This window comes from Eleutherodactylus coqui, chromosome 8, assembly GCF_035609145.1.
Source record: "Eleutherodactylus coqui strain aEleCoq1 chromosome 8, aEleCoq1.hap1, whole genome shotgun sequence".
Lineage (NCBI taxonomy): Eukaryota > Metazoa > Chordata > Amphibia > Anura > Eleutherodactylidae > Eleutherodactylus > Eleutherodactylus coqui.
Window position 1 is genome coordinate 40,239,330 of NC_089844.1, and position 23,855 is coordinate 40,263,184.

Sequence of the window (23,855 nt, forward strand, 5' to 3'; positions counted from 1 at the left end):
TGAGTAAGGAGACTTATAAGGTCATGCTAGCCCCTCTGGGTAATTTATGCAAATAAGAAAGATGGAAAAATACCTCTGCAGTGCCACCTATTGGTTGGCAGCATTCCTTCAAATCAATGTGACTTCCTTACAAGTCTTAATAATTGTTAAGATTTGTTAGAAAGTCACATGGATTCATTCATTGAATGGCTGTGATTGATTCATCGAGCACTGGCTCTCGTTGGCTGACCCACGGCGCCTGAGAATGCCACACGATGTGCATGCGTGTGCGATACGATGTTCCCCATTGAAAAACCCCAAAACGCCGTATTCACATGCAATGCGATTTTCATTTTTTTTTCTTCTAATGAAGCGCCGTGATTTTCATGCGCAGCGATCTGGTGCGGTGTTCTTGCAAAATGCATCACAATAGTGGGAAAAATTGCACATTTACAAGCACGATATCGGTCCAAGATGCTCAGACGGATACAGCGCTCGCATATGTAAATTCAGCCTTACACGGCCGTAAGTACATTCCAGTGACGTAAGTACTCAGCGTATTTACACAACCGAAAATCCCTTGTGCCTGCGAATGAGGAGACATCGATAAAATGAGAACTGGTCAGAATATCTTCCTGGTAATTGTAGTCTGTTATGTCGTATTCGCATGAACTGCGGGTCGATCGGCGCGGCTTTGTGTCTGGGGCAGAGCGGGTGATAGGAGAAAGGCGATCTGCACTGAGCAGCCGGCGTGACATTACTGTCTTCTGCGAGATGGCAGAGATAATAGGCCGCCCTGTGCAGGATCTGCCCGCCTGTGCCAAGTGCAGAGCCAGACCGGAATTAAATTACTCTGTTTTCATATTATCATTGATGTTGTATGACGGCCCCAGAGAGCAGAACCGACAGCAACCCAGAACTAATCTTCTTACAGGGATCGGTTTACAGGCAGAGCCCCGACATCGCCAGATACTCCCAAACTTAGGGCTCTGCTTTACCTTCTCAACTGATGAGAGAATAATAGAACAACGCACTGATGTCTTATAACCCCAACATCAGCCGGCTGTCTGACTCATGGAGTCTATACCCTATACATCTTCTGTATGTACCGGTAATTATATATGTACAGCTGGTATAAGTTATAAATCTCCCTGTATATAGTGATATGGAGCATGCTGGTATAACCTGGGTATCTCCAGTATATAGTTATATATGTACAGCTTCCTGTATGTAGTGATATGGACCATGCTGGTATCTCCTTATATAATTATATATGTACAGCAGGAGCATGCTGGTATAACCTGGCCATCTCATGTGTATAATTATATATGTACAGCTGGTATAAGTTATACATCTCCTGTATATACTGATATGGACCATGCTGGTATAACCTGGGTAACTCCTGTATAAAATTATATATTTACAGTTGGTATACATTATGCATCTCCTGTATACAGTGATATGGAGCATGCTGGTATAACCTGGGTATCTCCAGTATATAGTTATATATGTGCAGCTGATATAAGTTATACATATTCCTGTATGTAGTGATATGGAGCATGCTGGTATAACCTGGGCATCTCATGTATATAATTATATGTATTTACAGTTGGTATAAGTTATACATCTCCTGCATATAGTAATATGGACCATGCTAGTATAACGTGGGCATCTCATGCATGTAATAATATATGTACAGCTGGTATAAGTTATACATCTTCTATATAGTGATATGGATCATTCTGGTATAACCTGGGTATCTCCAGTATATAATTATATATGTACAGCTGGTTATACATGTCCTATTTATAGTGATATGGACCATGCTGGTATAACCTAGGTATCTTCTGTATACATCTCCCTGTATATAGTGATATGAGGCATGCAGGTATAGCCTGGGTATCTTCTGGTGTATGTGCGGATAGATGGATATAATTAAATATGCAATTAAAAGGGTTGTCCAGTAACATAGTGTCATAGTATGTAAGGCTGAAAAAAAGATATATGTCCATCCAGTTCAGCCTATTACCCCACAATGTTAATCAAGAGGAAGGAAAAGGAGCCCAATGAGGTAGAAGCCAATTTTATGGGAAAAAATTCCTTCCTGACTCCAATTTGCAATCATAATAATCCCCGGATCGCCGACCTTTGTGGAGTAATCAGTGACGTAACCTGTAATATTGTTACACCACGCTGAAGGGTTACTGGACTGAAATCCTCCAGTAGGGCTGAAGTGCGCTTACCTCTCCGCCCTGATCCAGCGATGCAGCTCCGCTATGATCCAGGCGTCTGTTGTGACAGCTGACATCACAAGAAGTGACCACTGTAGCCAATCAGAGGCTGCAGTGTCACCCCCTCGTTCTCCTGGCATTGGCGCTCACGTGCTGAGGGCTTATTCAGACGACCGTATATACGGTGTCCCTACCTGCAGGGATAGGAGGCTGGAAGAGCCGGAAGCAGTGCACTGAGCTCCAACCCTCTGCGCCTCCTCCCCACCCCCTCGGCACTATTTGCAACGGGAGAGGCGGGACGGGGGCATAGCTAAGTCCCGGAACTTAGCTCCGCCTCCACCCCGCCCCTCTCATTGCAAATAGTGCCAAGGGGTGGAGAGAGGGTCGAGAGAAAGCGGAGAGGGGGCGGGAGCTCAGTGCGCTGCTTCCGACTCTTCCAGTCTCCTCCCCCTGCAGACAGGGACACCGTATATCGGCCGGTTTGAATACCCAGCCGATATACGGTCGTCTGAATAAGCCTTGAGCGCCATCATGCCAGGAGCGTTTGAACGGTAAAGCTATGGCCTCTGATTGTGAAATCTGCACCAAAACCCCCAATGAAATCTGCAACAAATCAGTGCTGTGTGATCGCACCCGAAACGGGTTATCGGGGGTCTTTCGAGTTTTTCTGCTTCAAAAAAAACTCTGCATCCCGATGTTAGCTGTAGGTCAATAAGGAATTATAAAACGTTCTCCACACGGTGCATATTTAGTAGTGGCATTTTTTTTCTCTAATTTCATGGCATTTCTTCGTGCATTTTCCCATAGGCTTCTCTATAAGTATAAAAGCCAACAAGGGAAACACAAATAACAATTGTAAAAAATGTATCATCAAAAAAACACATGCGATTTTACAGAAAAACGACAGATTTATCAAAACTGAAAGAAAAAGGTTTTTTTTCTTCCCCTAGCAACCAATCACAGCACACCTTTCACGTAAGGGGTATTTATTATTACACTCTTTTATTTCTCCCAGAGTTATCTGTGACATCATAGAGTGAATCATGTGACCTGCTGGAATGCAGAGTGCTCATGCTCCAGCAGATGCAATGATGAACAACTTGAGCACCAGCAGCTAGATCACACATTGTGAAAGTATTAAGATGATCTGTGTTACACTTGTTATTCAAGGGTTAATATATAGCTTAGTCCAAAGCTCGAAGAAGCAGCATTTCCTAGAGACCACATTTAGTCCTTCTTTTACTCTTTATCAGTGTAAGTAACGTAAGCAGCACGTCACATTATGTATTCGTTCATCACTGTTACACTTTATAATGATTTGCTATGTTTAGGGACTGGTCTACCGTGATTGGACACTGTATCTTTTCTTTGTTCTATTTGTACTATTAATAAAGTTAACACTGAGCTGGTCCCTCAGGAAGAGCACAGTGGTGACTTCACACAGTTGATATCTCTTGATCTTTCTCCACTGAACATTGTTAATTAAATTGGACACCTGACAGAAATCAGATCCCGGCAGCCTGGTTTCTGATTCTAAAATTACAGTCTTACATAAAAAGGATTCTGTTTAGTCAAAGTCCTAGCTTACAGACACACAAACAAAAAATGTTAAAATGTCTAACCCCTAGCAACTTCTGGGGAAAGAACAGCCAATGAGCCACCCTTGAAAAAAAGTGTATAGTTACACAGTATCGGGAAATCAGGAATTCCCGATACTTCTCAAGTTTAATATCGTATACAACTTGAGACAGAGTATTTAAGTTTGGCTCAATGGAACTAGCTAGATTGTTCCCATCATAGTGAACAGATAGTACAGCTATTCAATGAAGATGAATGCTGTCAATTTCATCAACAGGCCGTGGTTGTGTCTCTTGGTTGGGATGAGATACACTTTTTACGGCTAGTCGAAGAAGAAAAAAATTTTTTTTTTTTAAAGCTGACAATCGTCAATCATTATGGCTCAACATGGCGTTCTTATAAGCCAATGTATAGCCACAAAGTGCAGTGCATCAACTGCTGAAAAAATGCTTAACTGGGTTCGACGCGTTTCCGCTACGATAAACGCAGCCTCATCAGGAACCATCAATTATGGATCAATAAGTCAGCTATAAAGAGATCGGTAAGTCCCGAAAACGAGACTCACCCCTCTTTAAATAGAGTCTCGTTTTCGGGACTTACCGATCTCTTTATAGCTGACTTATTGATCCATAATTGATGGTTCCTGATGAGGCTGCGTTTATCGTAGCGGAAACGCGTCGAACCCAGTTAAGCATTTTTTCAGCAGTTGATGCACTGCACTTTGTGGCTATACATTGGCTTATAAGAACGCCATGTTGAGCCATAATGATTGACGATTGTCAGCTTTAAAAAAAAAAAATTTTTTTCTTCTTCGACTAGCCGTAAAAAGTGTATCTCATCCCAACCAAGAGACACAACCACGGCCTGTTGATGAAATTGACAGCATTCATCTTCATTGAATAGCTGTACTATCTGTTCACTATGATGGGAACAATCTAGCTAGTTCCATTGAGCCAAACTTAAATACTCTGTCTCAAGTTGTATACGATATTAAACTTGAGAAGTATCGGGAATTCCTGATTTCCCGATACTGTGTAACTATACACTTTTTTTCAAGGGTGGCTCATTGGCTGTTCTTTCCCCAGAAGTTGCTAGGGGTTAGACATTTTAACATTTTTTGTTTGTGTGTCTGTAAGCTAGGACTTTGACTAAACAGAATCCTTTTTATGTAAGACTGTAATTAAAAGTTACGTTTTAGAGTTACCTGAGAACCCTCACTGTGACGAAATAAAGAATTATCCAGGTGTTCCCCCTGCTATTGCGAAACCTGATTCTAAAATTAAGGCTGCATTCCCACGAACATATATCGGCTCGGTTTTCACGCCGAGCCAATATACGTCCTCCTCATCTGCAGGGGGGGGGATGGAAGAGCCAGGAGCAGGACCTGAGCTTCCACCCCCCCTCTGCTTCCTCTCCGCCCCTCTGCACTATTTGCAATGAAAGGAGATGGGATGGGGCAGGGCTAAGTTCTGAGAATTAGCCCCACCCCTCTCCGCCTTTCCCCATTGCAAATAGTGCAGAGGGGCGGAGAGGAGGCAGGGAGGGGGCGGGAGCTCAGTTCCTGCTCCTGGCTCTTCCATCCCCGCGCCCCCCCCTCCCTGCAGATAAGGACGACGTATATCGGCTCGGCGTGAAAACCGAGCCGATATACGTTCGTGGGAATGCACCCTTAAGGAGTACTCCAACACACATCATGTGACCAGAAGTGTTAGCAGATGTAACTAGTTATTGTTAATTATATGTCCAAGTTGAACATTAATGATCATTTGTAAAGTTAAGCAATTTGCAGTGAACCAACAAAATGCTTTAACATAAGGAGAGGTGGGGCGGGGCTAATTCTTCCCACTTGGCCCCGCCCTGTCCCGCCTCCTCTCATTGCAAATAGTGCAGAGGGGCGGAGAGGGGGTGGAGAGGAGGCAGAGAGGGGGCGGGAGCTCAGAGCACTGCTCCCGACTCTTCCAGCCTCATCCTCCTGCAGAGAGAGACGCCGTTTATCGGCCGGCGTGAAAACCCAGCCGATATACGGTCGTCTCAATGCACCCTTAGGTTGAGGAATAGATGGGTGGCATTCAGCCTGCAGATCACTGTGGGGGCATGGGGTTGTGCGGATGTTGGCATTGGGGGCAGAGTGCTTGGATACCGCGTGCAGTATGATACTATACTGATGATACCTACTTCTCTTCTACAGATCGCGTCCCCCTGCTCGCCCCGTGTCAATTATGAGCTGGTAAGTGGATTTTTAGACAACATGATTTCGGATTGTTTTCTGGAAAAAAAATGCATTTCCGACACTGTATCTCATAAGATAACATCACACATGATAGGATTAGATACAGGAGCTCAGCAGGCAGTATCACACATGATAGGATTAGATACAGGAGCTCAGCAGGCAGTATCATACATGATAGGATTAGATACAGGAGCTCAACAGACAGTATCACACATGATAGGATTAGATACCGGAGCTCAGCAGGCAGTATCGCACATGATAGGATTAGATACAGGAGCTCAACAGACAGTATCACATGATAGGATTAGATACAGCAGATCATCAAACAGTACCGTGCATGACAGGATTAGATACAGCGGCTCAGCAGTCGCTATCACACATGATAGGATTGATTACAGCAGCTCAGGGACAGTATCGCACATGATAGTATTAGATACAGGAGCTCAGCAGGCGGTATCACACATGATAGGATTAGATACAGGAGCTCAGCAGGCAGTATCGCACATGATAGGATTAGATACCGTAGCTCAGCAGGCAGTATCACACATGATAGGATTAGATACAGGAGCTCAGCAGGCAGTATCACACATGATAGGATTAGATACAGGAGCTCAGCAGGCAGTATCGCACATGATAGGATTAGATACAGGAGCTCAGCAGGCGGTATCGCACATGATAGTATTAGATACAGGAGCTCAGCAGGCGGTATCACACATGATAGGATTAGATACAGGAGCTCAGCAGGCGGTATCACACATGATAGGATTAGATACAGGAGCTCAGCAGGCAGTAGCACACATGATAGGATTAGATACAGGAGCTCAGCAGACATATCACACATGATAGGATTAGATACAGGAGCTCAGCAGGCAGTATCACACATGATAGGATTAGATACAGGAGTTCAGCAGGCAGTATCACACATGATAGGATTAGATACAGCGGCTCAGGGACAGTATCCCACATGAAATGAGATATACAGCTCAGCAGCCGGTATCACAGATGACAGGCTGAGATACAGCAGACAGTGTGTCATGCTTAATATTTAGCTCCATCAGCCTGGCAGGCAGTATCACACATGATAGATACAGTATGAAACGTGATAGATTTAGATACGCTGCCATCTACAAGCTTTCATCTGATTGGCTGGCATGGAAGCCCTTCTCCTCTGGCTGTCCCACCGCTGTCCCCGCTCTCCTGGGATTTCCTGCCCTGTTCTGCACATTCCCAACTGATTCCCGTCTGCTGGAGCTGATTAATCATCACATTAGGGGGGCCACGGCTCTGATTTCATGGCTGTTATCTTTACAGCTCATAAATTATGGCTTATGGGGGCGTCTCTGTCTGAGGAGTTGGCGAAACTCTCCCTTTGTGAATACAGTGACCCCCAAATCAGTGGGAGGCGAGAGAGTCTATTAATAGTAATCTGAGAGTCTGGGGGGTACATCGCAGTATGGGGGGCTCTGCAAATAATGCTATCTACATACAGATCACAGAAACACAGAGCTCCCACTATAATTGGCTTTCCTAGGTTTAACATATACAGTATCCATAGTTATAGAATCGCTCCCCTTACAAGCTAGAGGAACCCAATAATATCCTCATATTGTCAGCGCTCTGCAAATACAGCAGCAGAATACAGACGTCGTATACAGTGGTCTGGAGCTAAGGTAGATGTCCGGTCTCCCGGCACCTCTCCCTCTGCTATTAGTAAACCTTTCTGTCTTGTATAAGGAGCAGTATTGACCATTGGGGTAGGTTAGGGAGTTACTATTTATGCAGTTGCCCAGTAATGCACCACTATAGCAGATAATATAGAATGATGACTAGTGTGAACTTACAGAAGGGATTTGCAGTCCTCATTGTGGAATTCTGCATCGTATTGAATGCTCTGATGCTATAGGAACAGGTATCTTTTACAGCTTGTTGTGAATACCCATCTATAGATGAGTTTTGAAATATTGTAGTTTTCATATTGGCCACTAGGTGTCAGCACACTAGGCTGCACTGCAGACTGGTAAAAAAGCATCTCAGTTTATAGCCTGCTGTGCAACAAAATATATCTTGTTGTAAAACATACCGGTAACATCTGTCAGTATCGTTATAAATGTGTATTATAAAATATTACAATGTTCATATTGGCTACTAGATGTCAGCCTGCTGTAAAACAACAAGTTAATAATTTGTAGAGGTAGTGGAATGCTGACATTGTATTAACTCCTTCCCGCCCCATGTGAAAATCTCCAAAAAAAAAAGGGTCACGTCCTTATGTCCAAAAGGGGCCACATGACTAAGGGGTTAAAGTATCTCACAATATCTGGTGTTGGGGTTCAGTATATAATTGTAAACCCTTCAGCTTTGTCCTGACATGACACATTTCTTGTTCACATGTATAACTTGTAGTTACATTTTAATTGGACTTTGGCATTAAATTCTAAAAAATGAAGCTTCATTCAGGAGTGTTAGAGGTAAGAGCCATATAAAGCAGACAGGAGCGAGTGTGCGTGCTGTATTCTGCGTGCGCTGTTTCTTAAGTGTGTGACTTGAGATTAATGACTTTAGATTCAGGGACTTTAGAAAATTAATATTTAATGCCTATCAATTTTAATTTTCATTTGCATATATTACTTCTATCTAATCTATCTGTATGGCCCCCATTTAGAATGTGTGTGATTAACAATGCCGTCCGATGTACATCTTGTGCCATGTATGTAGTCCTTGAACAGCCGGCTGCATACGAGATGTGAGCGTCTTGCACATTTGAAAGCCCAGATCCTGGATCTAAATGCACAGCTTGCAACACTGAAATCCATTGGCAACCTGGAAAGGATTTTGAGCAGGTACTAGCTGGGGTAGATGTAGGGTTGGATGGTAGTTTGGGAGTGCAAGATGATCAGGTAGCTTCCCTCTTTCCCCGAAAATAAGCCCTACCCCGGGAATAAGCCCTACCCTGATATTTTGAATTTTTAAGGAGCCTTGAAATATAAGCCCTGTCCCAAAAATAAGCCCTAGCTGCATTACATTGAAAAAGGAATATATAAAATAGCAGCCTCAGTCCAGATCCCTCCCGCTGCTCTGCAGAGCTCTGACATGCTTCTTGCAGTCCTCGGCCACTCAGAAAAGATATATTCCTAAATACGGGATTCATAAATCCACCTCCAGGAAGCTATGGCTCTGATTGGTTTTTGAGCACTGCTCAAGACTGCTCAGACTGCTTAGCTGAGCGACGGTCGAAGAACCAATCACAGTCATCGTGTTGTGGAGGCAGGATTTGTGAATTGGTCAATCAATGCTGCAGCTCAACGTGTCGGCGCTCCGGAGAGCAGCGAGAGGGACCTGGACCGAGCCTGCTAGGTAAGTATAATAAGACATCCCCCCAAAATAAGAGCTAGTGCCTCTTTTGGAGCAAAAAGTAATATAAGACAGAAAATATTTTTCAGGGAAACATGGTAGCCAGGTGACAGAAGGAGGGGTAGAGGGAAGAGATCCAAGGAGGCTAGTTCTGAACTGGCACAACCCAACTAGTTTGCAAAATTGGCAAATGAGGGGAATGTCATTACAGGATGATCACTCCTGCAGCACAGCATGCCGTCTGATGTCTGAGCCAGTAAGAAGGGGAATAGGACTGCATGGCAGGCTCAACATGTTCTAGTAGTGGGGAATTCAATTATTAGGGGGACAGTCAGGGCAATCTGCCACGAAGACCAATATTGTCGAACAGTGTGTTGTCTTCCTGGCGCTCGAGTTTGACACATTGTGGATTGGGTTGACAGATTACTGGGAGGGGCTGGTGAGGATCCAGCAGTCACCTACCAATGACAAAGCTAGAGGAAGGTGGAAGGTCCTTAAAACTATTTCAGGGATCTAAAATCTAAGCTCAGGGCAAGGACCTCCAAAGTAGTATTTTCTGAACTGCCTGTTCCACGTGCCACATAAGAAAGGCAGGGAGGTAAACAAGTGGCTTTAGAGTTGGTGCAGGAAGGAGGGTTTGGGTTCCTAGAGAAATGGGCTGACTTTCTTGTTGGCTACAGGTTCTACCGCTGGGACAGGCTGCATCTCAATGGGGAGGGTGCAGCTGTGCTGGGGGAGAAGATGGTTAGAAGGCTGGAGGGGACTGGTGGGAAGGGTAACCAGATGGGAAAAAAGTGTAGACAGTGACCTGACACTGAGTAATGGAGACGGGGGTTACTCTACCAGTACATTGACACTCTTACAAAATGCTCTTTCTCCAGTTGTTCATAGGAACTTCTACTTTGTCCCCTCAGCTCTACCACAGTATTACTACAGTGTCCCTCTCTACTCCTTGTTGAGTCACTCCATCGACAGACCTTTAGGCCTCCTGTCCACGGGCGAAATATCATTGCATTATCCGCAGTGATAATCCGCACACAGGTAACGCAATGAACGCTTTCCATAGGATAACTATGGAAAGTGCAACCCAATGTACACGAGTGGAAAATCACGGCGTGTATAAAAATCACGGCATGCCGCGATTTGGCCACAATTTACCGCGATTAACCAATCAATAATGATGGGTTCATTGCGGAAAATCACAGTAACTTTAGCTTTCTTTCGTGGCGTCTACGCCCACGGAGGGGCGGCCTAAGTTACATCCTTCAGCACCTTTTTACACTGCATCACAACTTCAGCCGTTACACCTTGCATTTACGTACGATGTGTCCAGCGCTTGGAAGCACAATAAAATTTGAAGTGAACGTTTCAAACGCAGCAAATTTTCAGCATATACTGACAACTTTTCAAAAATGTCAAACACTTTAACCTGTCATAATATCACAACCCCACCTAGCCCCTCTTACATGTACTATGCCACCATTCCCCTCTGATTCTAGGTCAGAGTTGTGTCCCGAAACCAGAGGGACACTTTGTTGTTCCATGTGGCTGTAACCTTGCTCTCCACATCTCCTTCTCAACTCACAAGCCTGTTAGTCAAGGGGATTTACCACCAAACACATTGAACCCCTATCCACAGGGTAGGAAATAAGACTCTCATCACTGGAGGTTGAAGTGATCCTGAGAACGGCGCCCTTGAATGCCCCATTGAATGGAGCATTGGTGTGCATGCTCAACCGCTGCTCCATTCACGTCTTCCACTATAGGACACCTGGAGATTTATACGCTTGGCAATCTCCGTCGGTCCCACAGAAGTGGATGGAACAGTAGTTGCATATCCACACTGATGCTTCATTCACGGCTGCATTCGGGGGCACAGTTTTCTGAATTTCTGGGGTTCCTGGCAGTCAGATCTGCAGTGATCAGACATTGATCCCCTGTCCTGTGGGAGTAAAACTCCTTTAATATCTCATGTGACTGCAGCCATGGTCTCCCGATTTCCTTCTCAATTTAAAAGCTTGCTAGTTAATGTTCAGTATTCTGTTTGTTGGTCCAATATTCTGTACAGAAGAGCTCTATTTACCCGATTTGAAAAATTATATAATTTTGCTGACTGTAGCCACCACTAGGTGGAGCTCACTGTATATTGATTTATTCAGTACTAGTTTATCCGTTGCGCGTTGCTGCGAAGACATACATACATACATACATTCGTTTTTATATATCTAGATAGCAGCTTTCATGTTACCTCAGCAGTATAATATATAGCAACCAATCACAGCACAGCTTTCATGTTACCTCAGCGGTATAATATATAGCAACCAATCACAGCACAGCTTTCATGTTACCTCAGCAGTATAAGAAATTGCAACCAATCACAGCACAGCTTTCATTTTACCTCAGCATTCTCAATATCCAGCAATTCTCTTGTGATACGTTCGGCGGATGCATCATTTTGTAGTTGAACACGCATCCCGTTGCTCGTAATGCCTTTTGCTTTTGTGCTTGAGATGGAAATCAAATGATCTTTGTCTGGGGGGCATAACTGTCGACGATGCTCGCACGCGCGCCACCTATCATAGGATAGTTGTACTATGCCAGTAATCTTCCCAGTAGTGTACTCAACAACTTCCCAAAGTTTCATGGCAATTGGATGAATGGTGTAGTAATGCATAAAGGACAGACAGACAGACAGACATTCATTCATTTATATATATAGATGACATCAGGAAGTGAGAGAATTAGATTCCGTACGTAAAATTTGGACGCTAATTATTTTGCGCTTAGAATTGAATAATCGAGTTGGGACCTATTACCTTTTCCTATATATGACATAATCAGTGCTTGTGCCAACTTTCAAGTTTCTATGACATTGGGAGGTGAGAAAATTAGATTCCGTACGTAAAATTTTGACGCTAATTCTTTGGCGCTTAGAATTGAATAATCGAGTTGGGACCCATTACCTTTTCCTATTTATGACATAATCAATGCCCGTGCCAAATTTCATGTTTCTACAATATCGGGAAGTGAGAAAATTAGTGGCAATGATGGAAATCGAACGATCTACGTGGGGGGGGGGGCGTAACTGTCGACGACGCTCGCGCATGCGCCATTTATCATAGCATAAATGTACTATGCCTATAATCTTCCCAGGAGTGTACTCAACAACTTCTCACAGTTTCATGGCGATCGGATGAATGGTGTAGTAGCGCATAAAGGACAAACAGACAGACACGCACGCACGCACGCATACAGACATACATTCAATTTTATATATATAGATTGAACTGAATGGGAACTGCATACATTTGTATGCAGTGAGCTCCCCCTAGTGGGAGCTGCAGGTTACTCTCATGATAATATCATGGCAAGCGAGGAAGCAGTTGAGTGTTGTGCCCCTTCAGACCATAAGCTCTGTCTCCACCACCTGTACATTTTTTTCCAGGCACCTATAGGTTATGATTTTGCAATACTAGCTAACTCCTGTATAGATTAGACCTGACTATGAAGAAAAAGAAAACCACAACTTTTCTTGAAGTTCTACACATTTCTTCGATTGTGTGTCAATCTGGCACGTTTACATGAAATCGTCTCCAACCACAACACGCTCCAATCTTCCCTGCCTCTCTCTCTCTTCCCCCCGGGGTTTCAATAATTGTTTCCAAATCACTCTCTAGTTCGGCTTTTATCTTTGAGTCCAACCCGTAGAGCACTCTGACCGCACCAGCAGGCATTCCCTATAGGAGCCCAGTGGCCGGGATAAAATGTATTTAATAAGGCAGCCTGCCAAACAAATGGGTTATTTTAATATCTTTGTGGTCACCAACAAAAAATAAATGGAAGAATTGGATGTAAGAGGGTAGAGAGTGAGCGAGGCACATGAGACGACTCCCTCCCCAGAAGATCAAAAACTGCACCAAGTCCCCAGAGTCCTGTGTGTTTATCCCAGTGCCGCGAGTTTGGGTTTCTTATATACTTGAAGGTTGTCTGATAAGATCTTTAGCGTTTACTAATATGGAAAAATACCGTCTTGGTTGACAGGATGGAGCTCGGCGCTGAAGTGCAGCAGCCCCATGTAAAAAAAATACCTAAAATCCGAGACAATGCGCTCATTTTTCTGTTTTAGTATCGGTTTTCTTCGGTCTCATACTGTGCACAGGCCAAGATCTTACCTAAGTGGCCTTCATAGAGAGATTAACTAGATGCCTAGGGCGGCTTTGACTGTGAATTTTCTACATTCTTCACCATTTTCACAATCTTTATTTTTACTGTAAATTGTAAAGTTTCTCAAGGAATAAATAGAAAAATAATCATCAGCTTCTCTGAATCCTGGAGCCATCCATTTTTGGCAAGTTCTTAAAATTCTTTTTGGAAGAGCCTGAATTTGAATTGTGCATTGTATTAGGCTTCTGTGCTTTAGTGTCACCTTTAGTATGACTCCTTGGCCTGGTCTTGACCACCACTGCTTGGCCCAGTCTTGACCACCACTCCTTGGCTCGGTCTTGACCGCACACCTTGGCCCGGTCTTGACCACCACTCTTTGGCCCGGTCTTGACCGCACACCTTGGCCCGGTCTTGACCACCACTCCTTGGCTCGGTCTTGACCACCACTCCTTGGCTCGGTCTTGACCACCACTCCTTGGCTCGGTCTTGACCGCACACCTTGGCCCGGTCTTGACCACCACTCTTTGGCCCGGTCTTGACCACCACTTCTTGGTGAGGTCTTGACTGTTATTCATTGGCCTATTCTTGAGTACCATTCTTTGACTTGGTCTTTACCACTCCTTGACCTCGTCTTGACTACCACCCCTTAACCTGTTCTTAACTACAGTATCACTTCTTGACTTAATGTCAACCACCATGGCTTGGCCTTGATTATTGACTTAATTATCACTTCTCCTCTTTGTTTTGACTATCACCTTGATTTGGTCTTGACTGTTGTCCTTTTCCCGATCTTGAAGATCATCCCTTGAACCTGAGTATCACTCTTGGTACTAATCTTTCAATATCACTAATTTACCTTGAGCATCACACCCTACCATAGCCTTGCGTATCTGTCACTCCTTGACAATGCCTTGAGTATCACACCCTCTTTGGCTGAGCCCTGAGTATCATTATTTGACCTTACCATGATTACCACTTCTCAGTACAGATTTTAGCACCACCACTTAGATTTTGAGCATCAAGCCTTAGTTCACCCTTGAGCATCACTCCTTTGCTTGGCCTAAAGAAACATCACTTTTTAAGCCAGGTCTTGGGTATCATTCCTTGACCCAAGCTGGAACAACACCTATTGTCCTAAACTTGGCGTGTTTTTCTTTGCTATACACATCACTCCTTGACCCAGCCTTGATTTGTAAATTCTCTTCAGACTTCTGTCAGGTTATAATATTCATCTAATTATCATATAGTATATTGCACTGTCCTGTCTACAGCCTCTGTTTATTATGTTTTTTGAGGCAACTTGCCAACAACCTAATGACCAACTTCTTGCCCTGAGTAAATAGTTTAGGCCACGGTCTTGGAAACCTCTTGTCATAAATCATATGTCCCATGGATTAATAGATGTGCGGGTTATCTTATCACTGCTTGCTTTTATTTAAGAAGTTGATAGGACACGGCTCTGTCTGGTCAAATGCTCTGGAAGCAGCCGGAGAGATCATTCCAGGAATACAAGGACCAGTGATGCGGTAATGTGACTCTGGGATCATGCACTTTCTGACTTCTTAATCCATCACTTGACTCAAAGCATGGCATGACTAAAGAAGACAGCACCCCCTGCTGGGCAAATTTACAACTACAAGACTCTGCTTAGAAAAATGCAATTATTACAATAGAATGTTTCAGTTTTTCAGTGTATTTGCTACAAAGTATATTAATTGTAATTCTATTGCATTTTCTGTACAAATGGTTAAACTATAAACATCATATGCATTCTGTGACTGATTTCTTGTGACATATTATATGGCGTGCCAGCATAGTTACCTTTAAAAAAAGGGGTGGGTGAAATTCAAAATTGAGTCTTCGTTTTGATTCTGCCTGCCAACATATGCGATCTTTATCCTGGGAAAGGAAGACAGGCTCATATTCCCCTTTAGTGTTGAGTCAACCGAAACAGTCGAGCCCTATGTCGGATCGAACCTTGCTAAAATTTTGGTTTGATATTCTTCTTCTCTCCTCCCTTCTCCCTATCATTCCTCTTCTTTTTCCTCCTCCTCCTCTTTCTCCTTATTTTCCCCAGTTTTAGGGGTATTGGTGAACTTCAGGTTTGGTTCAAACCAATTTGGACTGAACTGAAGTTTTTAACCCAAATTCGGCAAACCAACCAAACTTTTGAAAAGTTTGCTTGTCACTATTCCCCTTTTATGATCTCTTGTTGGGGAGATCTGCTGGTGACCTGTTGGAAGTGTGATCCTAGATCTGCAATTCATTGCTTATGTTGCGGTGTCTGTACCTTATCGATAAAGGGTCAAGACTCTACCTTTCACCCAGTGATCTCATATCAGCCAAAGGGATGCCGTAATGTCTGGTGTTATGAAGGCTGGTACCATAAGACCACAGTTTGTTAATAGTGTAGCCTGGTGGTGCAACCGGGGCATTCAGGGGGCTCAACAGAATGGGAAATATACGAGATGGGTATAGAGGGGTCAGGTAAAGTATTGTCAGCATGCACTTGTGAGTTGATATTGTGGTAGGTACAGAATTAAAGGGTTGTCAGGATACAAAGGAAGAGCATGCAGTGCAACGTTAAGGAGAGGATAGGCAGAATTCAGGTAGCCCATTAATATAAGTGATTGTCAGTGACCTCAGGTTATGGGTGTCAGGAATGGCCACATACAACTAGTCATTGGCTACCGCTACCACTTCCTTATAAATATTCCCACCTCCTTGTTTCCCAGGATCTTTTATTCTGTACAATAGTAATTAATGATGCCACTAGATGTCCAGAACCAGACAAATCATTAGTATTATCCACTCAAAGTTCAAGGCGCTGGGGCATATTTAATTAGACCAGAGCTACGAGCTGGTGTAAACTAGAGTAAATAACCAGAGTGGCAGCACATCCCCTTGGCATTCAAACGTGCTACTTACTCCAGATCAATACTGTCAATGGCTCATAAACAGTAAAACATAAAAAATGGAGCACACACAGTACAAAATGATTTAGTGCAAAAATAGTAGTGATTTATTAAATTAATCCTCTGGGCCTGAAAAAACAAAGATGGCCACACCAGCTTCTCTGACTGTCTGATACACACTGTGCATTAGTATACATCAATAGTAGAGATGAACAAGCACGCTCAGATAAGGCAGTTACTCGAGCGACCATCGCTCTTCTCGAGTAACTGCATTCTCGTCCGAGCAGGCTCGGGGGGGGGGGAGGGGGGAGAGTGAAAGATATCTCTCTCTCTCCCCCTGTTACCCCCCGCCCCCCCCCCCCCCCCCCCCCGAGCCTGCTCGGACGAGAATGCAGTTACTCCAGAAGAGCGATGCTCACTCGAGTAACTGCCTTATCCGAGCGTGCTCGCTCATCTCTAATCAATACTCTAAGACACTATACCTGCTTTGATTAACTAGTGCTATCCACATGAGCTCTGCTGCCCTGTTCAGATCAACATGTAGTGTCTTAGTCTCAGACTACCAATACATGTTATGCACAGTCAGAGAACCATCTTTGTTTCTCCAGGCCCAAAGGATCACCTTAAATGCAACACTAGATGCAGTCAGGATTGCAACTATTTGGGCAAAGCCCTTTTTCAAGCTACACAAAACATAGGAACGAGACATATTAAAAGGTTTAACAGCCCCACCACCACCACCACCACCACCACCACCAACAGTGTACTCTAACTCTGTTAGTTCCGTAGAAAAAAAACATTACAGTTTTAGACAAATAAAGCTCATTCTAATTTAAATGGCTGAAGCTGCGGTTCTATTAGGGCTAGCAATATGCTTTATTGGCTTTAAAATGACACCAGAGGCATGCCTGTAACCCTGATAGAACTAGAGCTACCACCGTTTGAAGTGGGGTTGGGAGTACTGAAATTACAGCTGTGATTTAAATTTGTGTGTGCAAAGCAGAGGGGATAAGAAGTGGGGACCAGCAGGTAGTGAGAAGACCTGTGATTCTCCTGTCTCTCCCACTCTCCCCATCAATCAGAGAGCATATTTGCTTTCCCATTGTTATATATAGGGGGTCTTTTTTCCAGAAAATGAGTGAAAAGATGAGGACTTCCTCGTCTAATCATTCCTCTGACTATTACGGGGTTAATACCTTGTTCTTCTGTTCAGTGCAGCGTGAAAATGCCTCATCAAAATCCACACCATTGGCACGCATCTTGACGAGCAATCAGCTGCATGTCTGTAACTGATTTCAGCATCTACAGCAGTTCCATCACCTCAGAATCCTCTCGCTGCCAGCACTAAGAGCATAGCAGTGGCAGTGCACCCTGGCGGCCACTAGTGAGGAGGTACTGGAGTAGCATCACCTGGCCAGCGTCTCTCACTAGAGGCTCCTGGGTGATTGGGTGCGCTGCCAGCATAAAGTATTCCAAGGTAAGGTGACTGCTGTAGATGCTGAAATAAGCTGCAGATACAAAGCTGATTCCTAGTCAAAATCTGCACCAATGGATTTTGACACTGTATTTGATGCGGAATTTTTTGCTATGGAACATTTGTAGCATTTCAGCTACATGTGAACATTCCCTTAAATATCTGAGCAATGCCACTGGAGACTCAAGCACTGTTTGTGCAAGGCCTGAGGCTGCTGACATTGACACTGGACGTACAGGACACCCAAGGTAGTCGGCGGGTTGCTTTAAGGATTAGCTAAACTGTGAAATATTCTATAAACATTGAAAATTTTGACTTACTCTGTAGCCATAAATAAGTCATTGTACCCCCCAATCATGGAGTTGGGGGTGACCGGTCGCTTACACTGTGCCCATCTATTGTTTTAACCTACTGACCATTTACAGATTGTAGTATAAAAAGTTACAGAACTTTTTAATAGACTTTGTGTTTCAGTTCTTCACTGTTTTTAAGATCTCTGCTTGCTGTCAGTGAGTGGAAACATTTTAGTTTCTACCTAGAAGCTGAAAACCTGAACAGACCTAATATACTTCTCACACCCTAGGGCTTGTTACAGTTTGATCCAGTCTGGAGAATACTCTAGCCACATTTTACCTGCACTGATACATTGTAGCAAGCTATCAGGACAGCAGTGAGATTTGTGCTGCTGGTGGATTTAGCTCACAGAGGATTGTCTAGACTGGATACAATTGTAACAATCCCTCAGCTGTGAGAAGTATTAGGGATAATGCATCTCTCTTTTGATGTTTTAGGACTGTGCGGTCTCGGTAGTTTTCTAAGCTGTCACAGGGTGTCTTTCAGGGAGTGGTGCTGTCATGGGTTGTGTTCACCATGTCTGGGCACTGGATAGAACACACGATGAGCCAACGAGTCTTGTGTGCCAGCGCATTATTTCCAGTGGGGGGTCCTCATTACAAGATGGATCTTTACGCTTCAGAAATAGTGGAACATCAGTAACACATCTTGGAGGAGGGAGCGTTCTTGTAGAATATCTCAGCTCAAGAGTAAAAAGATGCCGGGGCACAGCTCAGGGGTAAAGAGATGCCGGGACGCAGCTCAGGGGTGAAGAGATGCCGGGGCACAGCTCAGGGGTGAAGAGATGCCGGGGCGCAGCTCAGGGGTGAAGAGATGCCGGGGCGCAGCTCAGGGGTGAAGAGATGCCGGGGCGCAGCTCAGGGGTGAAGAGATGCCGGGGTGCAGCTCAGGGGTGAAGAGATGCCGTGGCACAGCTCAGGGGTGAAGAGATGCCGGGACGCAGCTCAGGGGTGAAGAGATGCCGGGGCGCAGCTCAGGGGTGAAGAGATGCCAGGGCGCAGCTCAGGGGTGAAGAGATGCCGGGGCACAGCTCAGGGGTGAAGAGATGCCAGGACGCAGCTTAGGGGTGAAGAGATGCCGGGACGCAGCTTAGGGGTGAAGAGATGCCAGGCTGCAGCTCAGGGGTGAAGAGATGTCGGGGTGCAGCTCAGAGGTGAAGAGATGTCAGGATGCAGCTCAGGGGATGAAGGGATGCCAGATTGCAGCTTAGGGGTGAAGAGATGCCAGGCTGCAGCTCAGGGGTGAAGAGATGCCAGGCTGCAGCTCAGGGATGAAGAGATGCCAGGCTGCAGCTTAGGGGTGAAGCGATGCCAGGCTGCAGCTCAGGGGTGAAGAGATGCCAGGCTGCAGCTCAGGGGTGAAGAGATGCCAGGCTGCAGCTCAGGGGTGAAGAGATGCCAGGCTGCAGCTCAGGAGTGTGTTGTAAGGAGATGTTCACTGCGAGTGTGTTGTAATTTGCGAGAAAATCCCATCACAACGCTGAACATGCGATTTCCCCATGTAGTTGACTATGTTATCCTGTACTCCAAATGTAGTGAAGGCGAAGAGAACCCTTCTCAAAAAGGACCCCAAAGTGGCAGTGAGGGGCTCTGTTTGTCTCTGTTCCATTGTTCCTTCGTGACTTGAGGGATTAAGACTCCCTCTGCTAGGTAACCCCCCCCCCCCCCCCACTCCCCGCTTCACGATTGGCTCCTACCCGAAATAAAAACTAAAAAACTCCCAGTTCTGGTAAACGAGGTCACAGCAGCGATTTTATTAAATGAGGCCTTTACCTTATAATGTCATAAATAACCATTAACATGCGACATGACATGCATGAAATTCTCAGCAACCCGGCAGGAAGAGTCCCGCATCTCTTGCTAACAAAACCACCAAGAACTTTTCCTTTAGCCACAACCGCCTGCACAAGGCTGCCTATCTCCACATACAGCAGTGCACCTCTGGCCAGGAGGTCCAAAAACAGCTGCACCATAGCAGCTAGAACTGGCTCCTCCAACGGAAACCTTTACAATTGCCTCCAAGGACCCTTTACCCACATGCACCCTAATAACAAGCCTCTTGTAATGCAACAGCCCCCATTCTATAACCACCAAAACCACCCAACCGAACCCCACAGGAAGGGCTGCTGGGAGTGATGAACATCTCTGGTTTACTACTGGGTTGGCTGTGTCCCAAGAGGTCAACCCCCTTAAAGAAATCCCAATCCTACCCCCAGACGCATTGCTTTCACCCTTCCAGGCCCTTCCTTAGGGCTTATATCCATCACCGTGTTTACACCGCGTATTATGCGAGCGTTACACGGCTGCGTGATACACGGTGAATGGAGTCTATGGAGTTTTATTGATCCATGCACATGTGCGTGTAGACACTGCGTGTAGATACACGGGAGAAATAGATCGCAGCGTGAGCCCTATACTTTTGTATTGGCTGTGTATGATACGCTGTCCATAATCAATGCTTTGCGCACGGGCGGCTTTGTCATACGCATCCGTGCTCCGAAACAGAGAGGGGAATTTAAGACAAAAAAAAGTGACATTATGCATGTCCGTGTCCGTGTGATTGGCGCCATACTCCAGCTCTTGGATGTATACAAAGCAGTACAATCTTGCGGCGAGACCTGAATTGTTGTGCGCACACGTCCGTGGACAGGAGCCCTTAAAAAGCTGCTTCCCCCAATATCCTGCACACTTTTCTCCTAGCCGCCGTTTCCCTTTCTTTACCCCATCAGGTCCCCAACTGTGACTGCTTTAGGCACCTGTTACAGGACCCCCAAATGGATGGGTCATGCCACGGCCACAGCGCAAAACGAAAATCACGTAAAGGGGCGCACAAATCTGCCATTTGTGCCCCGTTTCGATGGCCTGGGTCTGGTGCATATACGCCAAGCCCAGAATGCCATTGGGCGGGGGGAGACAGTTTAGGTCTTCTAAACTGCCCCTCCTTTCCACCGCCTCGCCGACTCTTGACAAGGGGAGGGGGAGCTAGTGTGCTAAGCCCCTGCCCCCTTTTGGCTGTCAGCAATGGGAGTGGGCAGGACGAGGCAGGAGCTTAGCACACTAGCTCCCGCCTTGTCCCGCCCCCTCCCATTGCAGATATCTGGAAAGGGGCGGAGAGGAGGAGGGAAGGGGGTGGGAGTTTAGCAGGCACTTTACTAAACTCCCTCCCACCTCCCTTCTCCAGCAGCTACCATGGGCTCCCATATGAGTCTATTGGAGCCACCGCCGTATTCCGGCCAGAAGATAGTTCCTGAACTATCTTTCCTGGCCAGCGTAAAAGAGCCCGCCCGAAATGCGCTCTGTATGCGCTATCTTGGCCCGCAAGGCACTGTTACGCTGCAGGAATACGTCCATCTGAACTGATGCATTGTAAACCAATGTATCAGATGGGCGGCGTATATCGGCCGGCTGTAAAAGTGCGACTGATATACGCTCGCGTGAAAGAAGCCTAAGGGAGACGATTTATTGTCTGAACGATTGAATGATGTCGGAGTTCTCTCGTGTAGCCTGTACGTATAAGTGACTGAGAGCGACCGAACGAGCGCCGTTTACACCCAATGATAAGTGAGCGAGCCAACTATAAACAAAAAGTGACGGATCGGCTCATCATTCCGTCGCCGGCTGCTTCAGACTCAGCGATTATTGGTCACTCTCACTTGTTTGAATGAATCTAGAAGGTCCTACGGATGACGTCACGCCGGTGTGTGTAGCCTCCGCTCACAGGCCCGCCACACATACGGCATGAAATGAAATGCCGGACAGACGAACGCAAACTGCAGTCAGTGGGGTCTGTTCAGCGCCATTCACTTCCGTCATATCTAATATCCGTTTGGCCAGAAGGTGCCATTCACCCCCGAAAGAAGCAAAAAACGGAACCCCGAATGCAGACATGAAGGAGCCGTAAGCCTTTCATGAGTGACACTCCTTGCTGAACTGCAGTATATTATAAGCCTATCCTGTGTGATACTGTGTATCTAAGCTTACCATGTGTAACACTGACTTCTGAGCTGTGTATCTAATCCTATCATGTTGGATACTGTCTACTTAGACTATCATATCTGATACTGTCTGCTGATCTGTCATATCTTATCCTACCATGTGATACTATCTGCTGAGCTTCTGCATCTAGGTCTGTCTTGTATGAAACGGTCTTTTAAGCTGGTGTATCTAAGCCTATCACATGTGATACAGTCTTCATATACCATCCAACACTACATTATGTACCGCTGCTGCAGTTTCTTTCCAGGCTGCATGTTTCTGTACGTCGCACATTATTTTCTGGGTCTCCTGTAACTTGGTGATTTTTTGGACTTCTCTCTTGTTTTGCTGTTTTTCACAAAAATCCGGCTGATGACCAGAAACCATCTGATCTGTCCTGGACCGCGGCCAAGAGCGCGGACGGAAAATGAAGCAGAATCTGAAATTTATTGCAAAACTTTTCCTGATCCCTAGAGGGCGCCACTAATGACTAAAAGCATCTCACAACAGTTGCATAACGCCCCCTGATCGGCACTCTGGGAACAAGTCAAGTTTATATTAATAAACCCTAAGAAAAATGAACTATGTGGTTTATTTCCTCGGTATTTTCAAAATCTCTGCTTGTTGTCAGTGAATATAAAAATAAACAAAAACATGTACATCCACATCTATCATGATCAAGTGTGGCTCACAGCTGAAGATTTGTTACAGTTGTATCCAGTCTAGACAATCCCCCGTGAGCTCAGCAGCGTAAGTCCGTCCTCTGCTGAGAGTTTGTTGCAGTGTATCAGTCTGGAGACCAGGATGCTTCGCTCGCAGAGGACTGGATGAACTGGATGTAATACTGTGCGAGGCACAGACCTTGTGAAGAACGCTGCTTGTCGTGTTCTGATCCCAACTTACACATTTTCTTCTCCATTTTCATCCAAAGCTAATTTAAAAATTCTGCTCTTACCAGTGAGCAATGCATTGTGGGAGCCCAGAAAATGTTCTGAAAGCAGTTTTGGGTGTGAATGGAGACAAGACCGTGAAATCACTGAAGACTGGTGCAAAGGCTGCAAACCAAGCATTTCTAAGGGCTTCTACCCACTAGGGGTTTGTTTAATGCTGCTATATTACTGCCATTTTTTTCAATGTGACTTTCTAATGTTAAAATCGCCAGTTTGTGCTTTGGTCATTTTCATGTGATGCGATTTTAACATTAGAAAGTCCCATTGAAAAAAATGCAGCGATATCTCAGTGTTACAAAAAAACACGCTAGTGGGTAAAAACCCTAAAGTAGCTTCATATATAGATTTCGAATGAAAAAAGGGAAAACTTCATGTCTTTCATGCTTATTTTTTTCTTATTCCAGCCAACCAGCACAGAAAGCCCCCAGAAGCATGTAGACACCACTGTGAGTATGAGCGACCCTCAGCTACTGTACCTGTATAAGCAAGGGATCTGCCTATATGTAGACATCTGTATCTATCTATCTATCTATCTATCTATCTATCTATCTATCTATCTATCTACATATCTATCTCATATCTATCTATCTATCTATCTATCTATCTATCTATCTATCTATCTATCTATCTATCTATCTATCTATCTCTCATATCT

The 23,855-nt window shown here is 45.0% G+C and overlaps 1 protein-coding gene across 8 annotated transcripts in view; it reads left to right on the forward strand.

Moving 5' to 3' along the window:
• Positions 1-23,855, forward strand: part of TNS1 (tensin 1) — a 498,102-nt gene that overhangs the window by 338,286 nt on the left and 135,961 nt on the right. For all 8 annotated transcript variants that reach the window (XM_066575541.1, XM_066575542.1, XM_066575546.1 and 5 more), the window contains 2 exons: positions 5,977-6,015; positions 23,605-23,646. In XM_066575541.1, the coding sequence (XP_066431638.1) occupies positions 5,977-6,015; positions 23,605-23,646 (81 nt within the window). The remainder of the gene's footprint in view (positions 1-5,976; positions 6,016-23,604; positions 23,647-23,855) is intronic.